General features: G+C 48.1%; 1 protein-coding gene across 1 annotated transcript in view; it reads right to left on the bottom strand.

Moving 5' to 3' along the window:
* Window positions 1–16,765, bottom strand: part of ANOS1 (anosmin 1) — a 205,182-nt gene extending 188,417 nt beyond the window's left edge. Inside the window, exon 1 of the mRNA XM_040265372.1 lies at window positions 16,493–16,765. Within this exon, the coding sequence (XP_040121306.1) occupies window positions 16,493–16,699 (207 nt within the window). The 5' untranslated portion in view covers window positions 16,700–16,765. The remainder of the gene's footprint in view (window positions 1–16,492) is intronic.
* Window positions 16,766–17,050: the final 285 nt, after the last annotated feature.

The raw sequence follows: 17,050 nt of genomic DNA, 5'->3' as shown, positions 1-17,050 counted from the left end.
AGTACCTCATGCTTTCCTAGAATCTCAAATGACAGAAATGAACATGTTTCCAAACTCCTATGTTATAAGGGAAAAGTGAAAAAGTCACTCAGTCGTGTCTGCCTCTCTGTGACCCCATGGACTATACAGTCTGTGGAATTCTCCAGGCCAGGATGCAGTGGGTAGCCTTTCCCTTCTCCAGGGGATCTTCCCAACCCAGGGATAGAACCCAGGTCTCCCGCCCTGCAGGCTGATTCTTTACCAGCTGAGCCACCAGGGAAGCCCAAGAATACTGAAGTGGGTAGCCTTTCTCTTCTCCAGAGGATCTTCCTGACCCAGGAATCGAACTGGGGTCTCCTGCACTGCAGATGGATTCTTTACTAACTGAGCTATCAGAGAAGACTAAGTGAAAAAAAAAAAAAAAACACAAAACGTTGTTACTGCAATCAATCTACTGGCTCATGTATCTAAGTTTACCCTTTCGAAGAAGATGAGTATATGTCATAGAAGACTCATATATATACATTTAGATATGGATATACATGTCTGAATACAGATACTGAACTAGCCACATGTTGATCGAGAAAGATGTTAAGTAATGAGAGAGAAAAGTAGATCAGTGGTTTCCAACAGGGGTGACTTTACCCTCTGGCACAGATTGTAATATCCAGAGATATTCATGTGTGTGTGTGTGAATGTATGTGAGTGTCATGATTGGGGGTGGGAAGAATCTATTGGGTAAAGACCAGAGGGTTCAGTTCAGTTCGGTTCAGTTCAGTCGCTCAGTCCTGTCCGACTCTTTGTGACCCCATGAATTGCAGCACGCCAGGCCTCCCTATCCATCACCAACTCCCGGAGGGTTGCTCAGTGCTAAACAATCCATCTGTCAATGCAGGAGATACACGAGACACAGGTTTGATTCCTGGGTTGGAAAGATCCCCTGAGGGAGGAAATGGCAACCCACCCCGGTATGTTTGCCTGGGAAATCCCATGGACAGAGGAGCCTGCTGGGCTACACAGTCCATGGGGTCCCAAACAGTCAGACACAACTAAGCATGCACACTGGGTGCTGCTGAACAGCCAGCAATGCACAGGACAGACCCCATAACAGAATAATCTGGCCCCAAAGATCAACAGTGTCAAGGCTGAGAAACCATGAACTAGACACTAGTGGGCAATACACATACAGACATAGATATGAAAAAAAAAAATAGGGCCCTAATTTCATACGGTTGTTCAAAAAGGAAGAAAAAAACTTCCTTTTTTTTGCAAAATTGTGGAGTAACAAATGAGATTAGAGTATACAAGTCTTGCCCAAGAAAAACAGGTTTACAATATTATACAAGTCCATGGCAAATAACAGAAAGATCAAAATACAAATGGAAATCTGTTCTCATGGAACCTCACCTCTACATGTTTTTTTCCAGTGATAGTTAACAAGTAAATATATCCTGCACAGTTGTTTTTTTTTTTTAATTTCTTTGCAGCTGTGAAGACATTATCTCATAGCTCTGGATACAAAAACGTGGAAATAACAACAATGGAAAATGTTCCCTACTTTCTTTTAGATTCTGGCCCAATGGGAAAAATCACTTCCCAGATGTTGGCCATTTCTGGAACGATCAGCGAATGGGTTTGGCTGTGCAGCTTTCAAAACGGGACAGCCAAGTGTCAAAGTAAAGGAAGGAGAGGAAGAGAGGAGGGAGTTGACAGAGAGGGAGAGAAGATGCATTTCTAGTCAACGATGCCTCGGGGATATTTGCCAGACCCCTACCGCGGGCCTGTCTATGTCTAAAAGAGGAAGAAAGGAACTGGGGTACCTATCTTAGCTTTTAAAGGCAAAGTTTCAGTTCTAAATGGCTATGATAGCCCAAAACATGGAAGAGATAATCATTAGAAGCCAAGTAAGTGCCCACCTTCAACCAATGACGGTCTTTAACTGTGGCGAGCATCTCAGGTGATGCTCTGCAGTTTCTTGCCACAGAAGAAATTTAAAACAATTGCCGTTACCGACACATCTCAATGGCAATCGGCAGCTCAATGTTTCTGAAAGTCATCAGTAATTTCTACACATACTTGGCATTCTTATCATTAATAAATTTCCACTCCAGAAATTGAGCTCCAAGTTGGTATATGCTGTAGCCTGTAACTTTACCCCTATTTGACTCACCCATATGGTAGGACTGCAGAGCGAGAATGGACCACCCCAGATGCCTGGGTTGGGGGCAGGTCTTCTGATCCTTGTTTCACACCAGGTTTCTCCTCTGTGGTGAGCAAAGCCCTATTCATTGGGGGAATGGCCATCAAGGGAAGTACCGACTTCAGTAAGCAGGGGCAAAGTAGGTAGCCCCATCATGACGTGTAGAGTATGGAAATCTGAGTGTCTCAACAGAATTGTTTGTACAGAGATTTCTCAGGGAACAGTGTCACACTTCCAAATGTGGGGACCTTGATGATGAAGATGGGAAGATGTGGATGATGATATGATGGTGGTGATGGCGGTTATGATGATAATGATAGTGATGATGGTGGTGGTACTATGGTCAAGAAGGTAACGCTGGTGATGGCGGTGGTGGAGGTGATGGTGGTTATGATGATAACGATGGTAGTAATGATGGTCATGATGATGGTGATGATGGTGGTGGGAGTGATGATGGTCGTGATGGTGATGGTGGTGGTTATGATGATAATGACGGTGATGACGGTGGTGGTAGTGATGATGGTCGTGATAGTGATGGTGGTGGTGGTAGTGATGATGGTCGTGATGATGAAGATGTGATGGTGGTGGTTATGATGATAATGATGGTGATGGTGGTGGTGGTAGTGATGGTGGTCGTGCTGGTGATGGTGGTGGTGGTAGTGATGATGGTGGTGGTGGTGATGGTGGTGGTGGTAGTGATGATGGTCGTGATGGTGATGGTGGTTATGATGACGGTGATGGTAGTGGTTGTGGTGGTGATCATGATGATGGTGGTGGTAATGATGACACTCATGATGATGGTGGTGGTGGTACTGATGGGGATGATTATCATGATGGTAGTGGTGGTGGTAGTGATGATGGTTACGATGATACTGGTGATGGTTATGATGATGATGGTGGTGATGGTGGTTATGATGGTGGTGGTGATGGTCACAATTGTGATGGTGGTGGTTATGATGGTGGTGGCGATGCCCCTCACAATTGGAAATGGTCTTGGTATTCGCATCCTGCGGGGGTCTGTTCAACGGTTGGAAAGCAAGCTGATGATCCAGAGATGCCAGTTTCCTTAGCATCAACAGTTGGAAAGCAAGCTAATGATCCAGAGATGCCAGTTTCCTTGGCATCAACAGTTGGAAAGCAAGCTAATGATCCAGAGATGCCAGTTTCCTTGGCATGTTTGCTTTTTTATAACAGCACCGAGAAACCTGTCCAGGGGCTAGGGTGTCATATCACTTGTAAGATGTGAGTCCTCTTCAAAATCTCTCCCTCACTCTTCTAGGTTTGCGAATCTTTTGTCAATTTTGCTTCCAGTCCACAAAGTACCACAAACAGTATACATTCATTCCTCTAGTGCAGGCATTTAAAGACAAGGGCTGAGACATCTATAAGAGTACAAACTGCCACCTCTCTCAATTATGTCTTATCAGAGAATGAAACAAGCGTTGATAAACTGACATCGGAGGGACCGTTTGTATGAATCCAATAAGGACACCATAAGTAATCGGTAAAAATCAAGTTTAACCTGAAACTTTTACTTTTTGTTTGTATTTAGAATTTCTTGACTGTTTTGGTCTTTCTTGGAGAGAAGCTCTCAGTCACCTCCCAAGAATGTGGCTCATCTGGCTTGTTCTTAGATAAGAAGGACATCACTTGCATTGGAGGGAGAGAGGAAGAACAAAAGGCCGTGCTGTGTTTGAAACATGAATTATTAACGCACTGGAACAGTACAGTGGGATGAAAAAAAAAAAAGGTGCAGACTGAGAACATCAGATGGAGAAAAGAGCTGTAAATTGCTTACGTACATGAATTCCCAGCACTTCTGTTGCCCCCAGCAGTGGCATGATTAATGACATTTTTTCAAGGTGATGGATGACTTTGCAAAATTAATGTTTCTTGCTTCATTAAAAGGACTCTGTTTTACAGTTTTCATTTATGGACTTATAAAATTGTCACTTCTTTGGTTGTCATCAGAAATCAGCTATGAAATTTTAAAAGTCATCAGTGAGGATTAGATTCAGGACTGGAGGTGGGGGGGGGCGGGGAACATGCATTTTTGTTCTCTGAAGGTTCTTTGAGACCCTGGATGTGCCAACAGGACCATGTACTTCCCTAAAGTGAAGATGCTGATCACCAGCCATGATATGATTCTTTCCAGCGAAGATAGCCTATCTCCTTTATCTTTCAAAGAAAGAAGGTACCAGGGAATACAATATTATGTATTTTGAGGTCACTCTAACAGAGCATCATTTTCTCCGGTTGGCAGGGTATTAATCACTTGGAGACCAAAAAGCTTACTAAATGACGGGAGCTACAATTTAAAATGAAAGGATAAATAGCATGTGAATGAAGAGTTTCATATTAGCATTTCTTCCCCCTCTTGATGAGCCATTGTTCCTCAGGTTCTCCTGAAGATAGACTGTTGGACTTTGAGGGGGGTTATAGAATCCCAGGTCATCACCATTTTCTTTTCACGTGCAGCCTTGAGAATTTTCTACATTCTTCCTCAGAATTCCTTATTGTCTAATGTTTATATATTACAGGGAAGCTGGAAAGAATGATCAAGTGTAAACACACACACACACACACCATTCAAAACAAAAACAAAAAGCAAGTGAACGAGCATATGACAGGTCTTGGAAGTTGCTATTCACATACCTACAAGCTACCATCACCACTGGCAAACACTCCGAATATGTCAGAACAGCAACAGAAGCCAAGAATGAAGGTCAAGGCTGAAGTCCTGAGACCTCTGGGATTCTCAGACAACAAACTCATCCTCTATGACATCAAGAAGTCCAGCTGTTCGTGAAACATTTCTGCAAGGATCATAATACTTCTCTGCTATGTGGCTAGACAAGGGGAATTCTGGGTGGGCCTACACAAACTCAGGACTTCCCAGGTGGCGCCAGCGGTAAAGAATCCACCTGCCAGTGCAGAAGACATAAGAGCCTCGGGTTCGATCCCTGGGTCGGGAAGATCCCCTGGAGAAGGAAATGGCAACCCGCTCCAGTATCCTTGCCTGGAGAATCCCACAGATAGAGGAACCTGGAAAGCTACAGTCCATGGGGTTGCAAAGAGTCAGAAACAACTGAAGCGACTTAACACACACACACACAAACTCAATTTATATGGGAAAAGTCTTCATCTAAGAAATTACGACTGTGCGTCAAATGGCTGTATAAAGATTTAAAAGATGATTAATGATTATAATACATTCTTCACTTCCACAACTGTTCGCACAAATGTCTATCAGTCTCTCTCTCTAGTAGAAAATAATTCTTCTGTGGGCGGGAACCACGAGACACTTACGCTGGGTCACCAGAAACTAAGCTACTTGAATGATAACTGTGTGTGACAGATTTGTGTTGGCTGGAAAAACTAGGGTAGACTAGGGCACACGGGATCTTGTTGATGGAGTGATATTTTTAATGTATCTTTTTCTTCTATCACACCAACAACCTTTCACTTCGATACTTCATGACGCAATGGTGGTTCCAGGAGGGAATGAATCCATGTGCCCCCAGACTCAGTGATTACTAACAATATTACAGCTGACATGTTTACTGTGTTTTCTCTCACAGTTAACATGTTGAGAAGTGGGTCATTTAGTGTAAACGTCTGGCAATGTGACAATTAGGGCTTGAGTTTCTGCCACGAAGCCTTGGTTATCTCACCTTCCGATGGCTTCGGTTGTCTTATTTATCTAAATAACGCTCCTGACCTCAAAAGAGTTGCTGTGAAGGTCAAAGAGAGATTTTATGTGAAACTACTCTGTCAACTGCAGACGGTGATTGCAGCCATGAAATTAAAAGATGCTTACTCCTTGGAAGAAAAGTTATGACCAAACTAGACAGCATATTGAAAAGCAGAGACATTACTTTGCCAACAAAGGTCCATCTAGGCTATGGTGTATGGATGTGAGGGTTGGACTATAAAGAAAGCTGAGTGCCAAAGAATTGAGGCTTTTGAACTGTGGTGTTGGAGAAGACTCTTGAGAGTCCCGTGGACTGCAAGGAGGTCTAACAGTCCATCCTAAAGGAGATCAGTCCTGGGTGTTCATTGGAAGGACTGATGCTGAAGCTGAAACTCCAATCCTTTGGCCATCTGATGCAAAGAGCTGACTCATTGGAAAAGACCCCGATGCTGGGAAAGATTGAAGGCAAGAGAAGAAGGGGACGACAGAGGATGAGATGGTTGGATGGCATCACTGACTCAATGGACATGAGTTTGAGTAAATTCCAGGAGTTGGTGAGGGACAGGAAGGCCTGGCATGCTGCAGTCCATGGGGTCTCAAAGAGTCGGACATGACTGAGCGACTGAACTGAACTGAACTCTGTCAACACCAAGGCTGCATAAAAAACAATGAATGCCAAATAACATTCTAACCTATGGCTTGGTTGTTCAGCAGAGATTCTGCTTTGGATCCAGCCCCACCAGTTCAGAACTGGGATCCTACTGTAAGCCAAAGCATGACCATGGGGAAAGGCAGTCCTTTCTTTCTTTTTGGTGCTCAGCTTGGGTTTTTTCTCAGGGAGTGCTGGCAAGGATCTCCAGAGAGATCAACTCAATAGCCTAAGGGCAACTGGTGGTGGAGCCCGAGGTTCAACCAGATCACCAAGAACCAGGAAGACATCGCCAAGTGTGATGACTTGCTCTCAACCTGTTCTGCAGAACAAAGGACTTGAGCTTTGTAACAGCTCTCACCAAAAGTCCCCAATGCCTGGCTGTTGTCTGGGTGGGCTGACGCTGTATCCTGTCCATCACAAGCCACCAAGAGGCCCCCAGCAGACAGACCGCACTCCCGCAGGACTCTGCATTGACTCACATTGGCTATTCTACGTTGGAAGAGCTCGCGGTGGCTGTGCGTAGCTTGTATCATCTCCCTTGGGAAACGTCCACTCAAGCAACAGGACCCCTCCTCTGAGATCTCATACAAATAACTCTCCCCAGCCGCTCCCTGGTGGACTGCCATGGTCTGTTTACAAGTCTTAGTTCTTACACCAGACTCTAAATCCCTCAGGATTTTACAGCCTCATCTCTGAAATTGCAGCAATCAATCGATACCACCTGAAATGAATGGAAGTGATTAAAGTGACATGCTTTTTTTTTTTAAAGGGAGAAAGAGATCCAGCATCTACAATCTGAAATTTACATGAAAATGAGCCACAGACAAGGCTTGCATCAATCACTCTTGTTGGCTCTCAGGGATGACCACTTTTATCCAACCGTCTGTCCCAGCGTTGGGGAAATGCCTCAGCTCACCACTTTGAGACCATGTGCATGTAAAGTCTTTTAAGGATATGGAGGGGACTCGGGGTCCCTGGTGGCTCAGCGGTAAAGAATCCGCCTGCCAACACAGGAGATGCAGATTTCATTCCTGGGTCAGGACTATCCCCTGAAGGAGGAAATGGCAACCCACTCCAGTATTCTTCTCTGGAGAATCCCATGGACAGAGCAGCCTGGCAGGCTACAGTCCATGGGGTCTGTAGCCCATCGACGTGTAGACACGTCGGAGTGACTAAACAGCAACTAGGTCCTGGAGGGACATGGCTCCCTTGGTCGCTTGCTGAGTAAATCCAGAGCTGTGTAATATCTGAACTAACTGGTCTTCCTTGCCATCTTCTTAGACCTGCCGGGGGTACTGAGGTTAATGATGTCCCCTGACGCTATGTACTGTCCATCTCTCATACACTGTCTCAAGCTGGCTTCATAGTACAGTTGTCCCTGGAGGACTGTGGGCTTCTGGGACCCCCATGGGTATCAAAATCTGCAGACACTCAAGTCTCATACACAGTGGCAGAGTATAGCTGGTTCTCTGTCTCTGCAGGGTCCTCATCCCCAGATTCACCCAACCGCAGCTGGCAGAACCAGCACACACACAGTGCCAACTACATTTATAAACATGGATGAGTGTGTGTATTGGTGTGTATTTCACACAGGCAGTGAAGAAGCATGAGATATGTGTATGTGTATTTCACACAGGCAGTGAAGAAGCATGATGTATATGTGTGTGTGCGTGTCTGTGTGTTTGTATTTCACACAGGCAGTGAAGAAGCATGATATATTTATGTGTGTGTGCATGTATACACACGTGTATATTCATGGGGTTCTCATTTCCAGATTTAACCAACTGCAGATGCCAGAAACAGCACACACATAGTGAGAACTATATGTGTGTGTGTGTGTGTGTGTGTGTGTATTTCACACAGGCAGTGAAGAAGCATGAGATGTGTGTGTGTGTGAGTGTGTGTGTGTTTCACACAGGCAGTGAAGAAGCATGAGATGTGTGTGTGTGCGTGCGTGTGTGTGTATTTCACAGACAGTGAAGAAGCATGAGATGTGTGTTGTGTGTGCGTGTGTCTGTATTTCACACAGGCAGTGAAGAAGCATGAGATGTATGTGGGTGTGTGTGTGTGTATTTCACACAGGCAGTGAAGAAGCATGAGATGTGTGTGTGTGTGTGCGTGTGTGTGTTTCACACAGGCAGTGAAGAAGCATGAGATGTATATTTATGTGTGTGTGTGTGCACGCACATGTGTCTATGCACAGGGTCCTCATTCCCAGATTCGACCAACTGCAGACGGCAGAAACAGCACATACACAGTGACAACCATACATATATATGTGTGTTTGTGTGTGTGTATATTTCACACAGGCAGTGAAGAAGTATGATATATGTGTGTGTGTATTTCACATAGGCAGTGAAGAAGTATGATATGCTTATGTGTTAGGATCAAGATTTTAATCTTTTCACTGAAACCATCAGGAGAGAAAAACTAAAATAACAGAAAACATCCTGACTCTCCGAGTGCTTCCTGATCTAGAATGATTATTATTTTTAACTTGTATTAACTGGTTTTTTTTTGAAGAGGAGAGGGGGTTACAAAACAGAAACAGACTCACAGACTTAGAAACCAAACTTATGGTTACCAAAGAGGAAAAGATGAGGGGAGATAAATAGGAGTTTGGGACTAACATGTACACGCTACTCTATATAAAATAGGTAACTAACAAGGTAACTAACTAATAGGTAACAATTTCCTGTACAGCACAGGAAATTCTACTCAATACTCCGTAATGACCTACGTGGGGAAAGAATTGGAAAAAGAGTGCATATATGTCTATGCATAATCCATTCACTCTGCTATGCAGCAGAAACTAACACACCATTGTAAGTCAAGCATCTGAAATGTCCCACCCTTTGGGACCCCGTAGACGATACAGTCCATGGAATTCTCCAGGCCAGAATCCTGGAGTGAGTAGTGCAGTTCCCTTCTCCAGGGGATCTTCCCGACCCAGAGATCGAACCCAGGTCTCCCGCATTGCGGGCGGATTCTTTACGAGCTGAGCCAAGCAGACATCAAGTACACTGAGCTGAGTCAGGTATACTTCAATCTGCAATGAACATTAAATAAATAAATAAAGGGGCCAGTGGGGAAAAGTCTGAACTGAGAGTTGTGAAAGCTGGGTCATATTTTTACTTCTACAGTCTATTATCTGTACGTGATTGAATGAATCATTCTGATAAGAATCAAGCTGTGTAACCTGCAAGAGGAAGGGCCTGAATTAGAAGAGGTACCTGACGGGGGTGTCTGAGGCGGGGCGGGTTGAGGGGGAGTCTCTGTGAACGTGATGGATGGGGGAAGCTCTCAGTGGAAGGGGAGGGAAGGGCAGAGGTGAGGCAGGCATGCCACCTCGGGGAGAGCCCTGAAAAGCTCCGCCCCTCGCAAGGCTGCAGAGCATAAACTGAACCAGAGCTGATCCCAGCAAGAGGGCTGGCCTCCCAGATCCCCCCCGCGGTGAGCCAATGACCATGATTTGCCCTCATCAAGGAAGGAGGATGCGCTACCCTGCTGGCAAGACGGTGCCCAGGGGCGAAAGGTCAGTCTCCAAGGGGGAGCAGCTGTAAGCTATTAGCAGCTGATCCAGGGATCGGGGTGGGAGGGGCGGCAGACTGGGGGCCAGAAGGTCACCAACAGCATCTCCTGAGATGGGATAGGCGGCTACGCCCCACATCCATTGCTTCAGGGAAGCCGAAGGAAATTACACATTCTCTTTAGACGGATGGTGCAAAAAATAACAAGGTCGACAATATCCGTTTTATCAGTCTACTTCGGTAATGCCGGTGACCTCACGCTGATCTGAAGTTGGAAGGACTTATGGATATCTTTGATTAATGGGAAGAGGAAAAACTAGGTCACACTTAATAAATGCCATATGTTGACAGACAACCAGACTTTCAGAATATGGAGTACAGGGTGAGTGCAAAAGAAATGTGGAAAGGTGGCTGACTTCAGAACTCTCAATCGGGGCTTGGTGCTCAGACAGTGCACCAACAGTGCTCGGAGTTATGGAATAATTTGACAAAGCATCCCAACGGTTCAGTTCAGTTCAGACACTCAGTCACGTCCGACTCTTTGCGATCCCATGAACTGCAGCACGCCAGGCCTCCCTGTTCATCACCAACTCACGGAGTTTACCCAAACTCATGTCCATTGAGTCAGTGATCCAACCATCCAGCTGTCTCATCCTCTGTCGTCCCCTTCTCCTCCTGTCCTCAATCTTTCCCAGAATCAGGGTCTTTTCCAATGAGTCAGCTCTTCGCATGAGGTGGCCAAAGGGGTGGAGTTTCAGCTTCAACATCAGTCCTTCCAATGAACACCCAGGACTGATCTCCTTTAGGATGGACTGGTTGGATCTCCTTGCAGTCCAAGGGACTCTCAAGAGTCTTTACCAACACCACAGTTCAAAAGCATCCATTCTTCGGTGCTCAGCTTTTTTTACAGTCCAACTCTCACATCCATACATGACCACTGGAAAAACCATAGCCTTGACTAGACGGACCAGCATACACACGCTATTTCCCCCAGTACTACTGTTCAGATACCAAACATCTGTCAATAATATGGATATGCTTCCCTGATCATCTTCCCAAGCCCAACTCTCAAAATTGTTTAAGAGTCAGATTTCTGGAAAGCAATGACCAAGTCACAGGTAGGGACTTCTCCATTTCTGAGTTAATACAAGCAGTGCCTGCAGACGTGTTATAAGTTTCTTTACCTAGTCTGAAAGTTGTATGCCCACTCACTGAAACACACCAAGAGAAGTTATACAATGAAATCTGATGAATCTATTTTTTAAAAATATAATCACCTCACATAATTTTTTTAGAGCGGGAATGACTGCACAAATAACTTAAATTTAGGTTTTAAATGGAAGTCTCTAAACATACATACATGTATGTTTTTTATTAATATGAGTGAGTGAGTGAAAGTCACTTAGTCATGTCGAATTCTTGGGGACCCCATGGACTGTACAGTCCATGGAATTCCCCAGCCCAGAATACTGGAATGGATAGCTGCTGCCTTCTCCAGGGAATCTTCCCAACCCAGGAATCAAACTCAGGTCTCCCACATTGCAGGGAGATTCTTTCCCAGCTGAGCCACAAGGGATAATATACTGAAATGTATATAGATATATACTACACGCAATATATAAAATATATACATATATTTCTCCTCTAATGATACAGAGCACAAAGAAATCAATAAGTCCACAAGTATTTTCCAATGTAGTTTTATAACGTCCTATAATAGTTGTAATTAGACAGACTTTTAAATCATGTTCACTGAGGGATGGAATGAGGAGGGAGGTGAGAGGGGGGTTTGGGATGGGGGAACACATGTACACCCATGGCTGATTCATGTCAGTGAATGGCAAAAACCACTACAATATTGTAAAGTAATAAGCCTCCGATTAAAATAAATAAATAAATAAATCATGTTGAATGAGAAACAGTTTATTAAAAGCAAGGAAATTTGCCATGCATAGCCTAATGTTTGGGCTTCCCTAGTGGTAAACAATCTGCCTGCTAATGCAGGAGACCCAAGAGACGCAGGTTCGATCCCTGGGTCGGGGGGAGGAAACTGCAACCCACTCCAGTATTCTTGCCTGGGAAATCCCATGGACAGACAAGTCCAATGAGCTACAGTCCATGGAGCTGCAAAACTGAGCGACTGAGCATGCATGCATCCAAACATGTTTAGTTTGGGGTCAAAGTTAGAAATTCTTGGAGACACAGCTAGAGATCCAGCGAGCCAGACCAGGATATATGAAGGTGAAACTTGAGAATGGCCTGTCTTCCCAGAGACTTTCAGCATGTCACTTCGACCTCACTGCAGGCCCAGCAGACACACGAAGACTTGAGTATATTCACCACAAGATCGTTGCTTCAAAAAACTCCGCCAGCCTGGGGCTGATTTGTGGCTACCGAAGGCTTCCGATGCGCTAATTATTTGCTTACTTTTTCTGAGAGCAGAGGCTAGTCCTCTACGCGGAATGAGCTAATCACCAGCTCCATTCTCTCTTTTGCCAAAACAAACAGCTTCCAATTACTGCTAGAAGAAAGCCTCTGATCTCTAATCAGTTCCCTAAACCAGGCTCTCAGTGGTACTTGGAAGAGTGAATAATGTCCCATTAAGCAAGAATCTCTTCATACTAATAAAATCCTAGAGCCCTAGGATCAAGGCCGCCAGCAACCTGCTGCTTATCTTCCAAGACTCCATCCACTTCGCCCCATCAGGTCCCAAAATCCAGCCAAGAAATAGACTCGCTCAGACTCTTTTTATTCCACTCGGGCTATTTTTCCTCAAGCCCTAGTCTACTGTGCCTCCTTTGAGAATACCCAGGAATAGGAAGAGCAGGTTGCAGGTTTGCTAATATTCAGTGACAGGACTCCTCTCTGCGAGGCTCTGAGGCTCAGCTCCGTCACTGCCGTGATGCGCAGAACCTGGGGAGACAGGCAGGGTGGCCACCAGGAATGTCCCAGCACAAGCGAGGAATTCCCTCAGGCAGGATGCATGAGATTCACCCAAAAAGACACAGAGCTTCTTTCAGGCTTAGTATCCCTCTTCTTTCATCTTCTAGTGAAGGAAGCTCCAGTACTTAGGCTACCTGATGGGAAGAGCCGACTCACTGGAAAAGACCCTGATGCTGGGAGGGATTGGGGGCAGGAGGAGAAGGGGACGACAGAGGATGAGATGGTTGGATGGCATCACTGACCCAATGGACATGAGTTTGAGCAACCTCCGGGAGTTGGTGATGGACAGGGAAGCCCGGCATGCTGCAGTCCATGGAGTCGCAAAGAGTTGGACACGACTGAGCAACTGAACCAAACTGAACTGAGAGTCCACACGCTTGTCTCATCTCAAGTCTGCGGGCAAACCTTCCTCCAGCCTTACAAGCAGGCCAGGAACCATGCAAGAGAAACTGGGAGCCACTACCTGCACCAGAGACAGCCTTCCGCTCCAGTTTATTTGCACAAGTGTGTGGGTGGCTGGGGTATCCCTGATAGAAGGTACCTTTCTCCAGCCCAGCCTTTCCCACCAGTTCACAAATCCCACCTGCAGCTGCCCCCTGCCTGATACCTCAGTTCAGTTCAGTTCAGTCGCTCAGTCGTGTCCAACTCTTTGCAACCCCATGAATCGTGGCACACCAGGCCTCCCTGTCCATCACCAGCTCCAGGAGTTCACTCAGACTCACGCCCATGGAGTCGGTGATGCCATCCAGCCATCTCATCCTCTGTCGTCCCCTTCTCCTCCTGTCCCCAATTCCTCCCAGCATCAGAGTCTTTTCCAGTGAGTCAACTCTTCGCATGAGGTGGCCAAAGTACTGGAGTTTCAGCTTTAGCATTATTCCTTCCAAAGAAATCCCAGGGCTGGTCTCCTTCAGAATGGACTGGTTGGATCTCCTTGCAGTCCAAGGGACTCTCAACAATCTTCTCCAACACCACAGTTCAAAAGCATCAATTCTTCAGTGCTCAGCTTTCTTCACAGTCCAACTCTTACATCCATACATGACCACAGGAAAAACCATAGCCTTGACTAGATGGACCTTGGTTGGCAAAGTAATATCTCTGCTTTTCAATATGCTGTCTAGGTTGGTCATAACTTTCCTTCCAAGGAGTAAGCGTCTTTTAATTTCATGGCTGCAGTCACCATCTGCAGTGATTCTGGAGCCCCCAAAAATAAAGTCTGACTCTGTTTCCACTGTTTCCCCATCTATTTCCCATGAAGTGATGGGACAGGATGCCATGATCTTCATTTTCGGAATGTTGAGCTTTAAGCCAACTTTTTCACTCTCCACTTTCACTTTCACCAAGAGGCTTTTTAGTTCCTGTTCACTTTCTGCCTGATACCTCAGCATCCTTCCAATTATTTAAAGAGGGGAGGGACGGGGAAGCTTGAGGTTTCATAAGGAGCGTGTGCCTCTGTCTTTTCAAATCTTAAGGAAGCTTAATCCCTGCAATTTAGATAAATCAGATAGGCATTACCAGGTTAGGGTTAAACCTCCAAGAATGGCTTTGCAATTGATTGCAGAAACAGCAGTTATTAAGTCCTAACTGGGTAATTTGCAGCTTGGTTCACCCCCCACCCCAGCTAATTAAAATGTAATCAGGATTGTCTGGCAATGTGTATTCTGTCAGCAGTGTTTTCTTCCGAAGAGAAATCATGCCAAGAGACCACAAGAAAAGCCTTTCACGGGAATTGGCTTGATCTGCACTGTTTCTTTAGGCGCTGAAACTGTAAAATAAATAAATTACAGCGACTGACAGTTCAATTTAAAGAAGGAAGGAAGGGAAGAAGAAAAAGAAAAGATAGTCTTTCTCCCTGGGAACAGGATGCTGTTTTATGTCGTTGTTTGAACAATAGGGTGTCATTGCCTCGGAAGAGCGACCGCAGGGCAGGGCAGGGGGGCAAGAATCCGGGTGGCTGGGAGGGACCCTCTCCAGGGTGTCCGCGGAATTTCAGCGCAGACCACACCTCCCGGTCCCTTCCCTGAAGACCAAGGGGGATCGCGGAGTTCTCTGAAACCTACGGATGCCCCTTCTCTGCGAACACGCAGAACCGCGCGTACTCGGGCGCGTGGAAACTTGGCCAGCGCGTTCACTCTCTGCACATCCCAACTTTTAGCTCTTCGTGGGCCATTCCGGGCAAGGTTTCATTAGCTCTCTCACGCCAGAATGAACGGGGCTTAAAGGCTTCGGAGATTCGTCCCAAACTCCACGGTCACTACAACGGCCCCCATCGCAGCTTAGTGTCCGGGGACCCTTGGAAGGCCCCTTTGACCCCGCGCAAGCGCGAGACGCGCCTCTTTTATTTCTGAGGGATTCGGCTTAGAAACCCACCGAGGAGCCGCAGTTTCCCTGCGGCCAGAAGTTGGGATCTTGTAACAGGTGGACGACTAAAAGGCTAGAGAGGAGACGGCGAGGGCGAGAAGCGAGCACAGGAGAGGAATTAGGTTATACGCGTGAATGACTGCAGAGTGCGTGCGCTCCAATCAGCTGGGGACCGCGGCTGCGAGACGCGCCTGGGGCCGGCTCGGGAGCGGTTCCCGCGCGCCCATCGGCACCCAGGGTCCCCGAGTCACTCCCCGCTGTGGTTCCCCCCAGCATCCCAGCCATCTACTGGCATCAAGCGTCCTGTCCCCTGAACCTTCTGCACACGCACACGCGCCCCTACACCCTACCCCGAAGCCGGCAGAATCTACGACGGTTGGAAGAGATACTGGCTTCGGGAGTCCTCTCGGAATATCGGAACTTGACGCCTCCAAGTCCCTTATCCGTTGCCATCTCTTCCCTTAGTCTCCCTGCCACTCGCTGGCGACACCTAGAAGCTCTGGGGCTCCGAATTGGGGCGGCACAGTCACCGGCAGTAACCAGCTCCCCACCCCACCCCCCCAACACAAACTCGCTGCAAGATACGACCCCTGGCTGAGGCTCCAAGGGTGGACAGCGAGCTCTCGGCCCGCCGAGTGCAAAAGCAAAGCTCAAGAGAGACAAAAAAAGTCTCGGCCGGCGGGCACCTGCGGCGCCGGGGCTGGTCACGCGGGGTCCTCGGGCGCAGCGGAGCGCGGGCCTCGCTCGCTCTGCCCGCGGCGCGGAGGGCCGGGAGCGCCCGGGGACTTTGAGAGGAGACTGGCCACCGGCCCGCAGCCCCGCGGCGGAGGTCCCGGGGCAACTCACAAGCCCACAACCCACCCCACTCCATCCTTGGAAGCCACAAAACCGCTCTCCCTTCCCAAAGGAAACCTCCTTTTGGTTTTCCCCGGGGAAGAAGGGAGTTAGGTCGGGAGCCGGCGGGGGGCTGCAAAGGGGGAATCGCCCACCGCTCCCCCTCCCCGGAGGTAAAACCCACCCCGCGCGTAAAGCCGGACCCCGGCCGGCTGCCGCTGAGCGAGAAGTTTGAGCGGCGAGGCTGGAAGGCGCGCGCCCCGCAGCGCCAGGGGAGGTCCCGGGCGCGCGGTGGTGCGTACCTGGAAGTGCTGGAAGAAGGCGGAGATGCGCGTGATTTGCAGGCTGAGGCACCTGGAGGCGCAGCGGGCGCGCTGTACGCTCCCTGCCGCCAGCGACTCATCCAAGCGCCGGGCAGCGGCCGCGCCGGAGCCGGCCGCCAGGCAACCCCCGGAGGCCGCCAGCCAGAGGCAGAGGGTCAGGGCCGCGCCGGGCGCCCCGGCTGCCATGGCTGCGGGTTGGAGGGCGCGCGGGCGCCGGGCGCTCGCCGAGGCTCCCAGCTCCGCACCGCCGCCGGGGACCGCGCGGCCGCCGCAACTCCGCTGGCAAAGTTCAATCAGGCCACTCCCGCCCCGCGCCCTCCCCCGGCCCCGCCTCCTGGGGCGGGGCGAAGGTGACAGACGGCCGCGCCATTGGCTGCGAGGAAAGTGAGTGACGTGGGTGGGCGGGGCGGGCGGAGGGCCGTGGGCAGGTCCAAGGGAGCCAGACGCGCGCCCGCCTGCCAAGCGCCTCCAGCGCGCCCCTCTCCTGGGGGCCGCCCCTCTCCTGGGGGTCCGCTTCCCCGCACTCTGCCTGCGCTC

This window comes from Oryx dammah, unplaced genomic scaffold (genome assembly GCF_014754425.2).
Source record: "Oryx dammah isolate SB20612 unplaced genomic scaffold, SCBI_Odam_1.1 HiC_scaffold_23, whole genome shotgun sequence".
NCBI classification, from domain to species: Eukaryota; Metazoa; Chordata; class Mammalia; order Artiodactyla; family Bovidae; genus Oryx; species Oryx dammah.
Note: the sequence above shows the minus strand (reverse complement) of the source record. Positions and strands in the feature narration are given on the sequence as shown.